The sequence below is a fragment of the Phascolarctos cinereus genome, unplaced genomic scaffold, assembly GCF_003287225.1.
Source record: "Phascolarctos cinereus isolate Bilbo 61053 unplaced genomic scaffold, phaCin_HiC Scaffold_1;HRSCAF=81, whole genome shotgun sequence".
NCBI classification, from domain to species: Eukaryota; Metazoa; Chordata; class Mammalia; order Diprotodontia; family Phascolarctidae; genus Phascolarctos; species Phascolarctos cinereus.
This window is the reverse complement of record NW_027555514.1, coordinates 102,211,881-102,232,813: the sequence shown is the minus strand read 5'-3', so window position 1 is coordinate 102,232,813 and position 20,933 is coordinate 102,211,881. Positions and strand designations below refer to the sequence as shown.

The window sequence follows — 20,933 nt, the reverse complement described above, 5'->3', positions numbered from 1 at the left end:
CTCTACCCCCAACAGGTGAAATTTATAAAGTAGGAGATCTATCAAAGTGGGTAAGAGGAAACGACTAGGAAGAGGACTTTCAGGGAGGTCTCATTTCTTGTGTTCATATCCCCAGTGCTTAGTACAATTCCTTGTACATGGTAAACATTTAAAAATGTTAACATTCATTCATTCATTTGTTCATTCATTTGTCTCCATAAACACCAACAATTCATATAACTATCAGCTTGGCCTGTCAGTTGCCTGTAGTGACTACTCCTAACTCCTAACTTATTGATTTTCCCAGGCTAGTTTGGCCCATGAATCAGATCTAAAAGTTTCCCAGGGGCCCATTAGCTATTTGATTCTCCTTTCCAAAATGGGAAGCCTAAGAAATGAATCATCGCAAGGGCCCCTGTGAACTTGATTAGTATCATGACTTTAGACCCACATCTCTAGAACCTGAGTATTGCTGATTTGACCACCTCCTGTTTTTGTGATGACTTCCAAATTCACAAAATTTAGTAAGGCCTATCCAAACTTACATAGTGCTATTCAAGAAGTTAAGTGACTTACTCATGAGCATGAAGCTAGAAAGTATCTGGGGTATTATTCAAATCTACATCTCCTGTCTCTATGTCATGTCTATTCACCGTACCTAGCTCTCATTCCAAAGGTGGGGAAAGGGTTTACCACACATTATCTTTGTTTTCCCTTTTATATGGTCCTTTGTTCAATGTTATTAAAATGTATGTGGTTTCTGAGAGCAAAAAATCTTATTCCCAGCATGTCTCAGGTTTCAGTTTCTGTCATCTTTCTGGACTTGGATTCACCCTAACATAACATTCATCCCAAGAAAGATGGCGTGGATATAACACAAGTATTATTGAGTCCTTATCTACCATCTATCCATATCCATATATAGATCCAGCCATCCTTGAGCAAGAAGGAAATAAGAGCATATGATTTACAAGAGCATCCCCCAGCATCTCTTATGTACTTTTCCCTCCTCATTTTCTGCCCTAACCCATTTGGCATTTCTTTCCCTATCACTCTCCCTTTCCCCACTTTTACCTTATCTCTTCTTGGGCCCCTTTTTTCCAAGAAGGCATAAAAGGAAGCACCTTTCATTAGCTCCCTTTGGTCAGCCAAATTGGCTCGCACAAATTGTTAATCATTTTCTGTGAATGAGCATTATAAACATCTCATCTGGGATGACGCCAGGAAAATTAGAAATGAATCTCTTTATCCTCCTTACCCACCAATATCATAATTATCAGGGCCTTATTCTTTAAAGCAAGACATCATCCCCAAACGAGCTCTATCTTGTGGTTTTGTAAGTAAAGATCACATCTACGATGGTAACATGTCTACAGTGGTGACCCAATGCTTGGGTCATGAACATGTCGGGAAGGAAACAATCAGCAAGCATTATTAAGAGTCTGCAACGTGTCAGACATTGTGCTAAACAGGGAGGATACCAAGAAAAAGCGAACACGGTTGCTGCCTCAAGGAGCCTACACTCTTGTGGGGGAGGCAACATGTATATAAATAGGCGTACACAGGATAGATTCAGAGAAGGTGAGAGGTAACCTTAAAGGGGACAGCACTAGCAGTTGGGGGGAGGAGACAAATCAGGAGAGGTCTCATGCAGAGGATGGCATTTGAGTTGGGTCTTAAAGGAAGCCAAGGATTCTAAGAGGTGGAGGTGAAGAAAGAGAGCAAGCCAGGCATGGGGGGCACTCAATGTAAAGGCACAGAGGTAATAGATGAGGTGTTATGTGTGAGGAACTGCAAGTTGGGCAGTATAGCTGGACCGTACAACTTGTCAAGGGGCATAATGTGTAAGATGACTCAAACGGCAGGAAGTGACCAGGGTGTGGGAGCTTCCAGTGCCAAAGGAGTTTATATTTGATGCTACAGATAGTAAGAGACCACTGGAGTTTACGGAGGCAGATGTCCTGAACAGACTGGTGCCATAGACAAATGACTTTTAACAGCTATTTAGAGGATAGGTTGATATGGGGAGGGACGCGAAGCAGAGAGACCAGTTAGAAGGCCAGGGCAATAGTCCATGGGGAAGTCTCAATGACAAGCCCTGACAACTGGTGGAATATATGCAGTGAGCGAAAGTGAGGAACCAAAGACAAAATTAAAGTTTCCAATTTGAGTGACTGGGAGGTCGGTGCTGCTGTTTGACAGTGAGAGAGAAGTTCAATGGGGCAGCTAGGTGACACAGTGGATAGAGTTCTGGCCTTGGAGTCAGGAGGTCCTGAGTTCAAATCTGGTCTCAGACACTTGACACTTACTAGCTGTGTGACCCTGGACAAGTCACTTAACCCCAATTGCCTCACCAAAAAAAAAAAAAGTTCAGCCAGGGAGTAGGATTGACAAGGGAGGAAATGAGTTCTCTTTTGGATGTATTTAGTTTTAGATGAAAACAGAAAAGAAAAAAGGCAGATAAATTAGTAGCTGGTGTTTATATTGTGCTTTATGTTAATTATCTCAAAGGGCTTTAGAAATTATCTCTTGAATCTCTTCATTTTGCATATGGGGAAAGCGAGGGTCCAGAGGTCCTAACTCTTCCAAGGTCACACAATAAGTGAGCCATGATTCAACCCTGGTTCTCTTCTCCCTCTTTGAAGTACACCGCTCTGCCTCCATCAATCAACAAGCCTTTTTTAAGCACATACTATGTGCCAGGGACTCAGATAGACCCAGGGATTTCAAGACACAAATGAACTGAATCCTGCTCTAAAGGAACTTATATTTTCTTGAGGAAACAGCAGGCACATTCTAAGTGTATTTAAAATAAATACAAGAAAACTTAAGCAAAAGGAGACACTTGCATTTGGGGGAAGTCAAGCTTTACTACAATTGTAGTCATGATGATAATAATAGCTGATAGTTACATAGTGCTTTAAGGTTCTCAAAATACAGTACATACATTATCTAATTTACTTGTTAGCATCAGTGGGTCAGGAGCCATGTCATATTTATATTTATATCTTCCAGAGAGTCTATCACAGTTTTTTGAATGTCATAAGCATTCAATTAATGTTTGAAAAAGAAAGGGGAGGAATAAGAATAAGATTAGGGAAGGAGGAAAAGAGAGATAAATAGGTTGAAAGTTAGAACAGATAAGTTGCACTTTCCAGAAAGAAATTTCACAGTCACCAAGATGGCCTACAAAATTTTTAGCTTGAGAATAGGCATTTGGGGCAGCTAGGTGGCATAGTGGATAGAGCACTGGCCCTGGATTCAGGAGGACCTGAGTTCAAATCTGGCCTCAGACACATAACACTAGCTGTGTGACCCTGGGCAAGTCACTTACCCTCACTGCCTAGCCCCCAAAAAAAAAGTCATGAGAATGGGCATTTGAACCCTCTGGAACTCAGAAGGTGGTATTTCCCATCCAAGTATGTGATGTATGTCTTTTGGTAGGGAGACGACTGAAGCCGTGTCTTTCTATCACTTTCTATCACTCTCTAAAGGACAGCCTTAGCTGGGATGTTGCATATTCAGTCTTATGAGGTATTTGACAGGCATCCAAGGAAAGGGGACAAGGTTAAGAACGTCAGTGTCATGCAATGACAGAAAAGAAAGCAAAAGAATAGATTAAACCAGTGTTTATGGTAGGTGTGCTTGCTATACCCAACGCTATGCTAGCTCTATGGAAGATATGGAAATATAATACGTGATCCCCAGACTCAAGAACTTAGTTTTGTTAGGGAGAGAAAGCAAATGCTAACGAAATGATTAATGAACAACTCAAGGCAGTGGGCCCAGCATACGCTATTATAACAGATCACTTTTTCCATTTAAAAACACTGTGAAAATACATTTGCTCCGAAAAATCACCATTTTCTATCATGTCCCTCTACAATTTCTCCTTGTTTAGCTCATATATATAGTACCAAGATCCGTCCCTTTCTTAGTCTTTTTTCAAGAATCTCTACTCTCAGTATTTATGTTTGCTCTTAATACAAGTACGCGATTTTGAATAAACTCACCTACTTGATACATGAAATAAATTGTATTGGGCCTAGAAAAATTGAACTGTAGGGAAATGACAAGTTTCATTACAAATAGAAAATATAATACATCTCTTTCCCTTACTACCCCCTCACCATACAAACACACACACACACACACACACACACACACACACACATTATCCAAACTCTCATCTTTCTCCTATCTATCCACTCTTGGCATCAAGTGCCTGGTATCATGATTCCTTAAGCTACCATGGTTCTCTGGAATCAGAGATGTCAGCATCTTGGGTTCTTCACAGCCAAGATATGAATGCCCTATGAGAGGTAAACAAGTCCATTCTTAGTTGGTAAAAATCACACCCACCATGTATTCATATGCTGTGGTAGTTTGCTTTACAAGAGACAGAAAAAATGTGAGCGTGTCAGTAGGTGTGTGACCATAATCACTTAGGTTGTGTGGCTTAAGGTACCTTTCCAGCCACTGTACCTTTTGGAAATAATTAATGTTAACTTGTGAAAACTGCAAGAAACATCTCTGATCCAAATGATCTAATTCTGGTAACTGGTCTCAGCCTCCATAAAATGTCCCTATGTATTAGTATATTAAAAGAACTTCACAAAAAACACATTTATAGTGACAGAAGCTGATACCTTATTGCCATATAGAGGAGAACTCTTGAGTTAGAGACAGCTTTTTGGAGATTGGTTGGAAGATAAGCACAATAAAATGTAGGACTTGATGTGTACAGGAACAGGGAAAAGTATGGAAATGGTTTCCCAAATGGGGAACACAGAGCAGATGGACTTACTGAGTCGTTTCATCTTCTCTACAAGCAGTGATATATGGAAACGGCAAATACTCCAAAACAGAAAAAGGATGTTGTTTTGCCTCACTCCATCTTACCTTACACCCTGATGAAGTGTAACTTCCTTTGGGTTTTCACCAAGGTATAGTTTCTGAGTCTGTCTCTGCTTGAGGGGAGAGTGGATGAGAGTGGGAGTGGTAGTCCACAATCTCCTTCTCCTCCTTGGGAAAAATTTCCAGTCACTGCTCTTGTTGACAGACATTTCACAGTATCTTTTTCTACCTGAGAAAGTTACAAAAATAAAAAACCCCAAAACACTTGGTAACATTCACCTCTTTCTTTCTTTCTTTCTCCTTCCCTCCCCTTCTTTTTCCTTTCCTTCCCTTCTCCTTTCCTTATCCCTAATCCCACCCCACCTTATCCTCTAGGAACCTTCTGCATCATTTCACTGTGCACCTGTGTGGCCGGGATCAACTTCGAGCTATCACGCTACCCACGCTACCTGTATGGACTACCTGATGATATTAGTCATGGCTATGGATGGTCCATGTTCTGTGCGTGGGGAGGCCTGGGCCTCACGCTTATCTCGGGCTTCTTCTGCACCTTGGCCCCTTCTGTCCAACCTGTCCCCAGGACCAACTGCCCCAAAACCAGACCTGAAAATGGGACAGTGTGCTAAAAAACAAAAACAACCCCCCCATATATATATATAAATATATATATATATATAATATACATATATAAAACAGAAACTAAAGCAAGATGGTGCCAGTGCCAAGAGAGCATTGAGTTGGCTCAGGCACCCATGTCTTCACAGAACTTTGTGTTGCTTCATCCTTTCTCACTAAGATGGGGAAAACTTTGTTGTCATACAGCTCTTCCATCAATTCTTAACCTATGGCTTCATGATTTTTTGAAGGTTGAGTGAACATGCTCACTTGCAGTTGAATCACACTTACTGTTACTAGTGAGGATGGGTTGGTGAGCTGGGAAGGGACAGTAGCAAATGTTTGAAGTAGCACAGGAAGTAGGAAATACAGGCCATCAATTGGACCAACACGAGAAGAACCCACCACCCACCAATATTAATTAGAAGAAACAAAACCCTTAGTTCACCTGTAGAATGTAACCAACTCTTCGAGGCCATTTTCAAAACCATCTCTTCTCCCAATGCTCCTGATCGTCTTCCCCAACTGCCCCACCAGCTCCACACAAGAATTGGAAGAGAAAACAAACTGAGCTGGAAGCTTTCTCTTTGCTTGCCAAACTTTTGGATGAACAAAAGAGGGGAGGGGAAGGGGGAAGAGACCAACGACCCTGAGAGATGACATTTGCATCAATTCGAGGACGCTTCTGTGGATGCTCAAACAACCCAGTCTAATCTTCCAGCTGCCTTACATCCAGGTTAAACAGAGGCTGCCCTGCCCCCACCCCCATATTCTGGGCAGGCAGGGGCCTTTGAGAAATGCTGTGATACATGTGTGTGTATAACTTTTCTGATGGTTTTTTTTTCTTTTCCAACTGAAATACTGCAATATGACTGTTGTCTATAAATTGTGCTGATATCTTGGCCCAGGCACAAGGGTCTGGAAAAAGTAGAGAGGAGGTGAGCTTGTATGGGTGCCAATTCTGCAACTGTAGATTATCGGAGGTGTGTGTGTGTGTGTGTGTGTGTGTGTGTGTGTGTGTGAGAGAGAGAGAGAGAGAGAGAGAGAGAGAGAGAGAGAGAGAGAATGTGTGCATGTGTGTATTACTGAGGTGTTATCAATTGATTTTAGTTTTTCTGTTATTTTAAAAACAGCTCAAAATTCCAGATGGCAGAATCAAGAGAACCATTCAGATAGGGGACTCTATGGTTCTGCACATTACTGGGGACTATATGGGAGTAGTCCTCTTAATTTTGGAAGTTCAAGACAAAGCTGGGTAAAAAGCCATTACAGAAGGAGAAAGGGGAACAAAGCTTTGGGGGGAGAAAGAATGGTGCTTTTGGTTGATGTATGCTAAACAAGATCTTTCTACTCCCTATCAATGGTAACTCCTGTTTCATCAGTATGTCTTCCTTCTGTACCAGTTCAGTCTCTGAAAAGATGAAAGAAGATAGGTTACATGCAGAGAAAGAGAATCAGTTTTCCACGGGCTCAAGTTTGTATGATATTGTTGTAAGTCAACCAGGAACTTTTTACTCTTTCCGTCTTTTCCTCCCTCCGTCTTCCTCTCTTCCTCTTCTTCCTTTTCTTTCCAATCTTCAAGGTCGTGAATCCCAGAGCAGCTGACTTGGCTGCTGACGCCCAAGTGGAAGAAGGATAAATCCACCACCGTGTCTTGGAATTGATTTGAGCAGATTGACAGTGAGGTAGCTGGAGGAGCCAGGAAGTGAACAAGGCAGGCACAAAGCCAGGAGATTAGGAGTCTGCCAAAGAGAGTAGGAAAAGAGCACTTCCCAGAGCCCACCATGTATAGAGTGCTATGCTGTGCTATGCTATTGGACGACCATGAGATAAATGAGAGAAGCCCTGAGATGGGGTCACTACATAGCAAGTATGAGGTAAATAGCAAATCTGTATAAAATGTGATGTATTGATAAATCAATATGCTGTGGATCACTTGCTAACCAATAAGCCTCTCCTGTATCCATTTATATTCCCTTATTCACCTACCTACTCCCCTGTCAGCTTTTACCTTCTCTCAGCTTCCTGACTGTTCACCCAATCCACCCCCCCACCCTTACCCACTAAGTCACATATCCTCTCACCGCTCTCAAAACAAGCTATTTTTTTTGAACACGTGTGTGTGTGTGAGGTTAACTGTGTGGTGTCCTGGTGTGCATCTGTTGGTCTGTGAGAGTGTACACCTGAATGTACGTATCTATGTATGTGGAGTATGTATGTATGTATGTATGTGAGTGTGTCCGGCAAGGCTTCTCAAAATTACGATCATAGAGGTACAGCTGGAAGGGATCCCAGAAATCATCTACTCCAACCTCCTCATTTTACAGGTGAGGAAACTGAGGCCAAGAGAGGTTAAGTGACTGGGGACTGATGTCAGCATATATAAAGGGGGTCTTTGTAGTTATATGACTATGGGGGAATGGGGAGAGGTGTCTGCATATAACCGTGACTGTTACTAGCATATAACCAGAATAAGAATTATTTTTTAAATGGTGGATTTATTCTACAGGAAAGAGAAACAGCTATCAGGAAAACCTGCAGTTTTTAGAACTATAGGGAAAGGTTCTTATCCTTTTTTTTTACTTTGAAAAGTATGATTTCCTCCTAGGGGGAAAGGCATAAATGCCTCTTTGGGCATGAGGAGGAGTGAAGAGACGTATCTCAGATTGAGAGCCATTTTGCCTTCATTCCCGTCTTGGGGAAGAAATGTTGGTCTGAGTTTGTGGGCAAATGGCCATGCTTGGAAGCCTTCCTTTGGGGAAGGAGGTTTGCCTGTGCCTAAAGAGTTTCTGAAGCCAAACTCCAATTCCTTGAGTAAGTAGAAATTTTCCAGATGGTGGCAACTTGGCACAGGTAATTCATTGCATTTTTTTTAAGTCACCAAACCTTTGGGTTCTGGCCCCTAGATACACCATTGTTTTTCCCTTCTTATTTATTCTATACTACCATTAATAGCTTTTCCAACTTATTAAAATGCTTTCTGGAGGCTGGTGGAAGACTGGGGTGTTGGAATGTTTTGTTTCGTTTTTAATTTTACCTTAGTCCCTAAGCTTTAGACTTTTCAAGACTTGAATACTTCTCAAATGTATCATGGGTTCCTAGAGACCAGGGAATCAGAATCTTCTGGTTAGTTCTCTCCACTGATGCAGTCCTATATAGATAAGGCTACCTCTGACCTCCAGCCAGCAAGCTGTGTATATTGAGTTGCTTTTTCGGACATGGGGATAGATTTGTCCTGATTCATCCGATGTCTCTCTTACCTGAATCTGCTTGGGACAGCATGCTTACAGCTGGCTAGGACTAGAAAAGAAGTCTGTTGTCATGGAACACAGCAAATGTAGCTGGCCCACAGGGGAATTAAATGACCAAGCTCCAGCCAGCTGAACTAAACACTGCAGTTCTTCATACGGAAATGTCCACAATTAGGCCAGTCACTTGTATCTTTGGGATTTGTAAGGACAATCTCAAACCTAGTCAGATTAGTATACATTTTGAAAGACATCTTGGGACTAGACTCTCTCTCCTCCAAATTCCCAATCTAAGACCCTAGCCTCCCAAGGAGATTTGGGGTCAATGTCCTCCCCAAAGTCCTCACAGGTAAAGTAGAGCCCTCAAATCCTTTGCAGTTGTGTGACTTTGAATGAACATGAAGTACATCTCAGTTTGTATACTATGAAATGCTGGTACAGTATAGGGACCCCTTTAACTCCTCTTCCCAGCCTTCCTAGAATTTTTCTGACAACATTCCCTTGTAAGGGGATTAAAGGAGCTATTTTGATTGTTTTGACCCTATTTCTTCCTTACCGTTCCTTTCCCAGTTTTGGTAGGAAAAGTTTCCCTTCCCAATTTGCTTCCCCCAATCTGTCCCTAATTCTAGCCTGTGCATGGTATTTCCCATTAGGATCAGTTATTAATCATTTATTGAGCCGTCCTTAGGAAGCCAATGTATCCCCTTAGAAACAATGAGACAATTCCATTTGTTGCCCTCACCCAACACCACACTGACTTTTTAAAGGAAAACAATCTACCAGAAATAAAATGTGCCTATCTCTTGGCCCAGCCCTACCAAATCTCCAATTCACCTGACAAGTGTTACTGTTTCAGTTTTTTGAATGTCAATATAAATCCTAGGACAAAGGTCATTACCATACAGGGGCTTTCATGGGGCATTATCCCTATTTGGGGTACCCAGCCCCAGCTGGAAGCCTCCTATTACTATCACCCCAGTTACCTACATTTTATTTGTCCCCAGAACTATTTCGGGGGCACCCATTAATTACCCAAATGCTGCAGATGGCCCTGCTGAGGGATTATTGCAAATGAAGACTAATCTTTTCTTTACCAGATATTTTATCTGCCACAAATTGCAATCTGTCATTTGAGCATACTCATCCCAAGATTGTGGGAGATGCTGGCAAAAAAAAAAAAGTTTGTCTTGACTTTTCTAACCATCTATTTTGGGAAGAGGCCACTTTCATATATAAACTAATTTTTAGTAAGTATATACATTATGGTCCAGAGACCTGAAACTAAAAGCCCACACATAACAGTCCGGATGTTGTATTTAATTCTTGGGTGTGATACTCTTAAGTTGAATTCAGGATGGTAGAATCAATTGCTTCTCTCAGGAATGGGTAGATTTACAGTCTTTTCCTACAAATGAGTTGTCCAGTAATTAGAAGATTTTCAGATCTCTTAAGGGAGAGGAGTAAAGGAAGTCAAGTAGGTCATCCTCTTCTGAAAATCCTGATATACTTCTTGGTTTGTTTTGGAAGCCAAGGTGAAATTGCATTTCCATAGAAATTCCCATGGGATCTAAGTCCCATACTTAGGTGTCTCAATGGTCATACAGAAGGCTTTATCATCAAAGTCTGGTGATGAAATTGAGGTGATTATGGTACAGAGTGGAATAGTTGATCCATACCTTCCATACTCCCCTCAGCTGGAATGCCTCTTTCTCGTCTAGGTAATATGGGGGTTGTGACTATAAAACATGATGAATATTTTTAAACTAATTGACCAGAAATTTAAAAATCCAAATGAGTGCTATCCTGTTCAAAATGATAGCCCTAGGAGGCTATAGGACCTAGCCCCAGCGATAGTACCACTGCTTAAAGCATTCTAGAATGCCTTCTTTGGAATGGTTTTTAGGAGCCTGTGATACATTTTTTTTTGGTATTCCCAGATAGTGGCAAATCTTCATTCATCCTTTGAGAATGTAGATTATTTTTTTAAAGAAGCTGCAAAAAGTAATTTACAGTCAAGTCAGGTGAATGAGTTAGGTGATCAAACTGGGTAAAGACAGGACAGATCCAAAACAAAGTATAGCTCTAAAGGCAAGGGGACTAATTTTGTGTGTACTTGTAAGTTATTCCAAAGGACTCCCAGAACTGTTTGTAAATAATGAGAGCATTATTGGAATCAGTGTCAATACCATGACTCCCACTTCCTGTGCCTGAGGGGCCACAGAATGGCTAAGTGAGTTACCCGTGGGCATCTAGCTATTAAATGGCAGACTGAATGGAAGCCAAGGTGAAATTGCATTTCCATAAAAATTCCCATGGGTCCATGGACTCAGGTGTCTCAGTGGTCATACAAAAGCCTTCACCATCAAGGGCTGGCATTGAGACTGAGAAGGGATAATAATACAGATTGGAATAGCTGATCCATACCTTCCACGATCTTCCCAAATGGAATGCTTCTTTCTCATCCAGGTAATATGGGAGATATGACTATAAAGTAAGATGAATAATTTTAAACAAGTAGACCAGAAATTTAAATTCTTTTGAACCCAGATGATTCTAATCCCAATACCCTATCCTCCTTCATACTTCCTCTCCACTGGAGTAAATGTATGGGCTCCCAAATACGTTTTGAAGGGGAGAGCACTCATTTTAGATACACATATTTCAGTGTGTTTGCTTTAAAATATGGTCATGCTTTGTCCCAGTTGAATACATATTGAAAGCAGAAGGCAAGAAAATAATTTCTTTCTATTCCTAATGATGGCATTATTTTTGCCTCCCTCCCTCTTCCCCCAAAAGTTCTTAGAGAACTCCTTCCACTTCAGAGAATCTACAGGGAATTAGTTCTCTAGAAGGTATCTGATGGTCTCCTGAATGTCACATATAAAGGAAGGAAGGCAATGGACAGAGAGAAGCAATGAAAAGTTTAGAAGAAACCAAGTACAAGAAGAAAGGAGAGTTGTTGTGTTTCAGGGTATTTTTTTCCAGTTGTGGCATATCAGAGATAGTTCACATTTGTCCCCAAAGGAGTCACTTAGAATACCTAACTCTAGACAAAGCACACAGATGGTTAGAGAAGGCTGGCTATTTTTATTCAGTTTTGTCTGGGATGAGCAACCCAGAGATGTGCTCATCTGAAAAAATTTCTGATTGCTATATGGGTACATGGCAGCAGCAGCAGGAGGAAAGGGTTTGAAATCTAAGGAGACTTTGCAACAGGACCCACCTTATTAGAAGATGGAACAGTTTACCACCTGAGAAATGGGCTTTCAGGAACTTCAGAAAGGTTCCTAACCTTGAATGATCTTTCCTATTTATGGGTGCCCCAAGTTTCACTGGTTAGTTCATTAAGCTGTTATCAGTCAGTTATACCTTAGTACAAACAGGAATCTGAGAGCAGATTTGGACAAGAAGAGACACAGAGCAAGCCGACCTATACGAGATTTAACAATTTTGTCTAGGTAGGGCCGGCCATGTTATTCTCTACATAACAAAACCTAATCTAGAGCATAGTCAAGAGGCATAAACTCTAAAATTATCTTATAAGAGAACTATATGTATTTTTAAAAGGTAATGCTGTATGAATAGATTAGTAGGATTATAAAACACCAGGTCTGGAAGACACCTTAGAGATCATGTAGTCCAGCTCCCTAATTTTATGAATGAGGAAACTGAATCCCAGTCATTCAGGTTTCGAACCCACGTTTCTCTCCACACTTAACCCAGTGTTCTTGTCGTACCTTATAATGTCTCCCTGGATACCCCAGAGTCTACAAGACTGTTCTTTGACATCATCACTTAAGTCACCTTGATGATGGCTCCATGTTAACTTCCCTACAAGATAGATAATGAATCAATTTCTGCAGGTTGCTTTTTGTAGATGTCACCACTAACTTCTTGGTTTTTTTAATTATTTTTTTTTCTAATAATACGTATGATTTGTACTGGTCTTCTCCAGGCTCTAGTTTCCTCGTGTGAAATTAGAGTGCTGAACCAAAAACCCCTAAGGTCTATTCTGACCCTAAATTCCTGAAATCACTCTATATTCCCTGACCCTATCAGTAACACATTCTAGGTTAGAGCCCAAGTTAAGGACATATTCTATAATTATGGAATAAAGGAAAGCTAACTGGTCCATGCAGCAATGAAACCCACTGTAAAGCAGTTTGTAAAAAGAGAGCCCCATATTTGGAGACAGAGAACTTGGGCACAAATCTTCTCTCTTCTGCTTATTTAACTGTGTGACCTTGGCCAAATCATTTATCCTCTCTGAGCCTTGGTTTCCTCATCTGTAAAATGAGAGAGTCAGACTTGATGAAGTCAGTCCTACCAGTCTTAGATCCTTTGATACTGTTCTTTCCTATAATTTTGGCATCATTAGCATAGTCCTTGAATCAAATGAGCAAGCTTAACCACAGACAAATGGTGATTGAGACACCAAGAGGTTCAGTATCTGTCAGTGATACAACTGGAAGAAAGCTTTATGAACCTTCTTCTGGATTTTTTTTTTGGTGGCATCTTAATCTAATTATAGATGTAAAGGCACTAAGGTCAGAGTGACCCAATAATTAAACAACATAGGGAATATATACTTGAACTTTGGCTGGCTTATTCTCCCCTTTCTGTCTTTAAACTTCCTTATCTCTAAAACAGGGATAAAATTCCATTTTAGCTCATGGTATTGCAGGGATGACAGAGAAGGAAAAATGAGAGTAAATCAACTTGCAAATATAAAGTGTCATCCCAATGATGCATTGTTCCATTCATCCTGAGACAGGAAAATCTCATGTCATCACTCTTCCCCTGTAGTTATTGCAAAGCCCTACTAAATCCCTATGATTCCAGTGATCTTGGGAACTGACAGATGAGGAAACTCCCTCTGTGAATTCAGGTCAGCACCTCCTTGACAAATTATATTAGAGTTGCTTGGGGGCACTGAGGGGATAAGTGATGCACCCAGGGTCATATAGCCCCTATTTATCAATAGTAGTACTTGAACCTTGATCTTCATGATTTTGAGGTTGAGCTTCTATCCCCTTCACTATACTAACTATCTCTCTCATAATATAAGAATTTACAAGGGACCTTGAATCTAAATCTGAAATTGAATCCTTTCCTGGCAGGTACTCCCATCTTGTAGTTTCAGTGAAAACTATACAAGTATTCTGGGCAGAGAAAAATCTATTCTATTTTTAATCCCTCCAGAGAAGGAGATTCCATAACCTTCAGTCACTCCCTCCAGAGTTTTTTCCCTTATTTCTAATGCCAAGCCTGCATAGGTCAATTTGAGTAACTTTCCTCTTATTTGTCCCCAGAGATGGTAGAATAGAGCTGACCATATGGGGCAATTAGCATATACGAGCTGGAACAATTAGCTATTAACAGAACCACATAGTGTCCATTCTGTATTCACCTCTCTTCTCCCCAATCCTTCCCAGTTTGCTGCACATGCGAGGAAAAAAACAATATTCTAGATAATTTTATTTAATTCCTATTTCATCCTTAAGAAGGCATATGTTTCAAGGAGTCATACCTTCAGTTTTGAACTGTAAGGGGGACTTCCAGCAGGTGGGTTTGTGTGATGTGGAGAATTACATGCTGGAGGAGACAGGATCTTCACAGGGAGTCCACGGCAGCTTTGGGGAAAGTATATTTACTGTGGTAAATTCAGAGTGTAGCTCCCTCCAGAAGTAGTACACTGGTGTGCTTAAGAAATATGAGCCTCCGACTCTCTGCTTTGTAACAGCATTGGGGGGCCAGTATAATGGCATTACTTTACTATCATGTGGAGGGATGCCTAGGTGGTAAAACTCAACTGAAAACAGGGGAACTCTTTCCCTCCTGGTAGTTTAGTTGTTTAGTATCGATAACCAAGATGGGAACTTCAGTAAAAATTGAACACAGAGTCTCAAAAAACATCCTGCTATGTGTTCGGCAGAAAGTGACCTTGGTGAATTTCAGCTAAGTTATTTAGTCCCAAAGGACTGGGTGCTGCATCTTCAGATGCTCTATGCTCCCTTCTCCTCTTTTTCTCCCATTTCCCCCTTTTTCTCCTTCCAACTAAGCTTTTCCTTTTCTTTTAGAGGTCAACTGCAGACGCTTTCTAGCCTGTGTGTTTCTGTGTGTATGTTTTCATGTGAGCGTGTTGCCATGTTTCCTGTAAAGAGAAGAGCTTTCATTAATTCATTTTCATCCTGCCCCTTGCCCCCATCCACAGTGTGACTATTTTACTATCCAAGATATCTGTAAAAAATGTGCAAAATAAAAATTGACTAGAAATTGAAAAAGAGAATAAAGAGTAAGGAAGTAGAGCATTCATTAAAAATAAAGACAACCTTCAGGTTTCTGGAGAAGCATAGGGACTCCCCTGAAATCATGTCACTAGCTTCTTGTTTTCCTTTTTTCTGTCCGTATCTCATTTCAGATTAAATGAAGGGAGAAATCACTGGTCCCCATGCCATTAAAATCATGGGGTTATAGACTTAGAAGAGAACTTGGAAATCATATAATTAAAATTCTTCATTCTATAGATTGGGAAACTAAGACTCCGGGAGATAAAGTCCCAAGTCACATAGCTAGTGGAAGAGTCAAGACTAAAACCCAGGTCTACAGGCCAGGGCTCTTTCCACTGTGCCACAATGCCTTTCTATTTCTCTTCTGGCTACTTTTCTAGATGTTAGTTATCAGCTGTGAAACTCTGTCCCAAAGGGTTCTTGTTTAAAAGTAAAACCCATTTTCCAAAAGGTAAAACTAACACAAGTCAGCAGGATAAGATTTAGCTTAGTAGACTAGAAATTAAGCTTTGGGGATCCCATGCATAGCTTTGTCAGGGGCCTTGGATGAGTCACTTTACCTTACCATGCCTCAGTTTCCCTCTCTGCTACACAGACTTCCAGGGCACCGGGAAATACTAAGTATGTAGTATAGTCCAGTTCCTGCTATCTACTATGCTGTTCTTCCTAGGTGAGATGCTACCAACTTGTGCTAATACTTCCTCATGGCACTGAGCTTAATTCAGTGTTACCCTTGCCTCCATCTCACTTCCTAGTCTCATGTCCCTGGTTAATAACCTCAAGCAAGCAGCCAGTTTATACTCTAGGTCCAAAGCCTTTTCGTTCTCATATGCCTTTCCCTACCTACTTTTATTGTCTTTCCAAAGGCACATTTTGGTCCTAGAATAGGAGAGAGTACAGAGGTCTAAATAAAGCAAGAAGCTCCATAAATAATGTCAACCAAATAGGACCCATTTCCTAATGCATGCCCACGAAAAGGGGTTTGGGATGACAACAGATAGCTTTTATAAGCAGCAGTTTGGACTGAGGTAGAGAGGCATGAAACAGAACAGGGAACCTTTAAAAAGAGTGTCAGTTTAGGGGGCTGCTGGAAAATGAGTCATTAGAATAGGAAAGGGGCACATGCTTTCTTGAGCCAGTATTTAGCAGTAGCAGAAGAGAAAAGCTTGTCAAAGGGGAGACCTGTTAGGCACCAATGAATGTTGAGGATGGGGGGAGACACAGAGAATCAAAGTTGGCAGTGCCCACCGCAAGACTGGAGAGAAGACAAGTGGCCCCAGGGGTAGGAGTATACAACTAGCTTGGCAAGCAATCCAAACTTCTCTACACTTGCAAATTCATTCCTTCACAATCTTTCACTTTAAAGACATTCATTGTCAATGAGTCCTCAGCTGACAGGCCATGTGCGGATTCTCCTGAAAATCTGTCTTGACTTTCTTTTTGGACTGATGAGTATTCTCACCCGAGCTGAGTCACTCTGTGTTCATCACAGCTGGCTAAAGAAAGAGGTAAACACGTCCTTAGATTTAGGAGTCAAGACTGGGCTGCCACCACATATGTCTTCTCCATGCTCCTCATCTCAGCCAGTAGTGTCGGGAGATGGAGGCTCATTTCCATCATAAGCAGGGAAGTGATTAGACTTCACTTTCTCTGAATGACAGCCTACAGCCATCACCCTTGGCCACCTACTCAACAGAACTCTACAGCCCAAAAAGAGTGTTTCCTTAACCAGAGTAGCATTACTCACTACTCTTTCCCAAGTTTGTGTCCCATTACATATGGGAAAATAACCCACCCCTTCAGCAAATTTTTAGAATGTGGTCCAATGACGCCCTGCTGACACCATCCCTACCAACAGCTTCAAAACTGAGGCTGTTTACTCAGTCCTTGATTCCCCCAATTTGTTAGGCTCAGGACTTTTGCCTTAAATTGAAATGGTAAAAAGAGATGGTTAGGGGTGAGGGGTAATTATTTTCGGTTTGTGTTTCCTGGGCTCTGACAACAGCTTTGCAGCTATTATCTACACGCTACGTATTTACAGTGGGCCTCAGTCTCCTATCACCTATCTCCCCACTATGCATGGAGACCCTCCTTCTGACTGGAGACTCCAATGTTCAGGGAAAAGATAAAATGGGAGGTCAGCCCAAGGATGGGGAATAAAATATATGTAACTACCTGAGTGTTCCCAAAGCATTTCAAAGAGGCAGTTTGAGAAGGTACGACTTAAAACATAGCACTCTATACCCTGTATTTCAGATAGGAAGAAAATGAGTGGGTTTGGTATTTTTTATACATTGTCATGAGACTAAAACTATAACTGGCAAAACACTGAAACAACTGGAATTATTTCTAGCCCACCAGAACATTGCTCAGCCAATACAAAATTACTTACCTTTACTTTTATTTGCATAGTGTTTTCTGATTGGGTAGACAAGGAGTGGTGTGTCCTGCAGGATTCTAACATCTCTGCTACCCTTGGAGATAGCAAATTCCTGTGGTTATTGGTGCTAAAATAAGATTAAATACTATGTTAATTTGTTCTGATATGATGTGAATAATTGTGTTGTTTAATCTTACCAAGAATGCAACATCTTATCAGATCTATTGTACTGTCTGTTCCTTCTCGTAATTAATTACAGGAAAGATGATCAGAACCAGATTTTAAATTATTGTGATATTCTGAAAAGTCAATTTAACAGGGAAGTGGGAGGGGGGGAATGAAAAGGGAAATTGTCAGGTTCCTGCGACTCTGAAAGGACTGAGGAAGAAGAGAGCATTTTGGGACTTCACCGAAAAACTGACTGCATCTTGCAATTTTCTTTTTTAATTGGCAGAAATATTGTATTTTCATCGATTGAAGAAAAAAAAGTGTCTGGTAATTAATTAAATGACTTGTTCATGGAAAAATAATAAATAATCTGTCAGTTGTGGAATGTAAACTGATTAAACAATTAAATAAAAAAGATTACATTGTGTGTTTTAAGTGGATGTGCCTGCTTGGGGGGGGGGGGCGGGAAGGATTCAGGGCAGAGATGACAAAGATCCTTCACTAGCATTTGGTAGAAGGAAATGGTGCAGCTGAGAGAGAAAATAAGAAAACCTAATGTTGATTTTCTCCTCTCAAAGAAAGCTAACAATAGAAAGAAAAAATATATACTTTATTAAATCTGTGGTTACTTCCCCAGAGCTCTTCTTTTCTGCTATTTACCTAGGCTCTCCTAGGCTCTCCCTGCCGGTTTAATCTTCCCCCTCCCTCCTCTCCCATCTATATGCTCTCTTTTCCACTTAACAAACCAAATATCCTTTCATCTATCTTCTCATTTGCTCTTTTGAGAGTATTTGTCTGTGAGTCTCTTGGTAGATATGCATCTATGTGTAGTATGTGCTTATGTCTTTGAGGGGCAAGGGGGTGGAAATGGGAAAGGGTGACCTAGAGCTTTCAGCTGGAGAAATGTCATGTCCCTGGGGAAGAAAGGAAAGGAAGGGAAGGCAATGTGTTTTTGCGTTTAAGTGGTATTCCAATGGAAGAACAATACACTAATGAGAAGGTACATGACCATACCTATTTGGGGTTTCTGGGTAAGAAAGCCACTTACAATGTCTCTTCTGCCTCTAAATCTATGATCTGAAGGTATATCTGATATCATCATCATCATCATAATGTACTTATTACATGGCTAACTGAATATGAAAGCATTCAAGAAGAATGGCCCAGATTTGGTACTGTCCTCCTGGTAGCTTGTTGTCCAGTATAGGACACTGCACGCATCTGTACAAGAATCTGGAAACCCTAGTGTAGACAGGAGATTAGGAAATGGTAAACCTAAATATGAAGGAACGATAAATGTTTAAATTAGTCTACAACGGTAGAAGGAAGGCTGACCAAGACCTAGGAAAGAAGGAGGTTAATGGGACAAATCAGGGAGCTGAGTGAGGATCTCCCAGAATGTCCTACAAGTTAGAGAACTTAGGATTCAAGCCTTCTCCTTAGTGGATGAAGGATAATGTGCCTTTCCCACTGTCTCGACCACCCAGCAGCTCCATGAGGTCAGCTGCCAGGATTCTCTAGAGATAGTTCCAAGAAGAGGCCAACATCAGCCCAGCTGGAGGTAAAACTCTGGAAGATAAATATAGCAGGTTCCATTTCCTTCTTTCCTTGGAGCCAGTGAGCAAGCCTTAACTTCTGTGATGAATCACAGTCTGCTACACAGAATTGTGTATACCTGCATCATACCTAATTCTCCTTAGAGAATTTTTCTGTGAGATTGTTTAAATGATGGGACAGAGGAAGCTCAGGTGGCTTTTGAATTTTCTTTTTTTTAAACCCCCTACCCACTTTCAAATAGAGTGACAGGGGGGTACTTGAAATGACAAGTAAGACTTTCATCACTAAAGTCTAAACCATTTCAACTCCTCTTGCTTAGAATTTCACCCACCCCCAGCAAAACACAGAACCATTGCAGGACTTCTTCCCACACTCTTAGTGCTGACACAATAAATATTATTTTCCACTCTTTCTACCAGGGATCAAATGGAAGAACATAGACCTATGGATCTAGGGCTAGAAGAGACCTCAGAAGCCATGTACTCTAATCCTCTCATTTCACAGATGAGGAAACGGAGACCCAGAGAGGTTAAGGGACTTATCCAGGGTCTATTGTTAATGTATCATAAACAGAATTTAAAACTAGATCCTTTGACTCCTGTGGCAATGTTCTTTGGTATCAAAGCTCTTTCCTTTCTTTCTTCACCTTCCCTACAGCAAGGACTGGCCATTGAGCTCTGAGGCCTATTTGCTCACTGCTCCCTCCTTTGCCTAGCCATCCCTCTCCTATCTATGGTAGATGCCCTCATACACCTGGAATTACTTTCTTCCCTTCACAGATTATCAATCCATCTTTCTTTCATCATTCACACTTGTTGGAATCCTGCCTTCTCCATGAAGCTTTTCTGTATTGAAGCCTGCTGGCCACGGGATTTGGATTCCCAGTTACTTCTTATTCACAACCCTAAAAAGGCACTTGCCCTGATTGTCTATAAATAGAATAAAAATTCATAAGCCTCCTCTTTAACCCTTATATTCAATGTGTATTTATTTAACGTATGAATCCTATGCCATGATAAGTTAGCAAATTATTTTCTAATGGCTTTAACCTAGGGAAGGGGAAAATCTGGACTAAAAAAAAAATATCAAGCCTCTGTCCTTTTCCTGTTGAAGAAAGAAATAAGCACTGGGGAACTTGCCACATAGGCCAACATATGCTTCAAACCTTCATTTTAAGCGTATGGCTAATGACCCTTCTCTAAGAAGATGAGAGAAATGTGATTTAAATACAGAGCAGAGCCTGTTTTAAAGTCATTTTTAGTCTGTCTCCGGAGAAAGATCCTTCATACTGACCTGGTTGGCAGGCTGAGAGTCAAGAAACCAAGAGGTATGAGTGTGACTATGTCCTACTTCCAACCAGCACCAATCATCAAAGAATAGCTGTTTTTGGCACAGAGCATTATTGACAAAAGTAGATTCATAGCCTTGGAAGAAATAGCAATTGACCTTGGCCCTGGTCTCCAAGGGAGCCTCAACTATGAACCTGGGGTAGAAAACCAAGAGGATCTTGGCCCAGGGAGAATACAGGGAAACAGGGGGAGCTATGGGGTCAAGCTGGAGGAGAGCCCTTCCTGCCTAAAATTAAGTATTCCTTTTTATTTCTTATTTTTTAGCCTAAGGGCAAAGTTTTAGTTTGAGATATATAGCTCCCTCCTGGCTGAAAAAAAAATCTGAATCAGAAAATGGACACTTGAAACTAATTCTAAGGCAAATCCTTGAGAAGTAGTGTGATACTGTGTAAACACAGGATTTGGATCTGAGGACCTGGGTTTAAACTACACCTCTGTCATTTAATACTTGTGAGACCTTGGGCAAGTTATTTAACCTCTCTGGGCCTCA

At 41.0% G+C, this 20,933-nt stretch overlaps 1 protein-coding gene across 1 annotated transcript in view; it reads left to right on the top strand.

The window, feature by feature from the left end:
* Positions 1-17,964, top strand: part of TMEM178B (transmembrane protein 178B) — a 444,158-nt gene extending 426,194 nt beyond the window's left edge. The window contains exon 4 of the mRNA XM_020998127.2: positions 5,212-17,964. Within this exon, the coding sequence (XP_020853786.1) occupies positions 5,212-5,462 (251 nt within the window). The 3' untranslated portion in view covers positions 5,463-17,964. The remainder of the gene's footprint in view (positions 1-5,211) is intronic.
* The last annotated feature ends 2,969 nt before the right edge of the window (positions 17,965-20,933 follow it).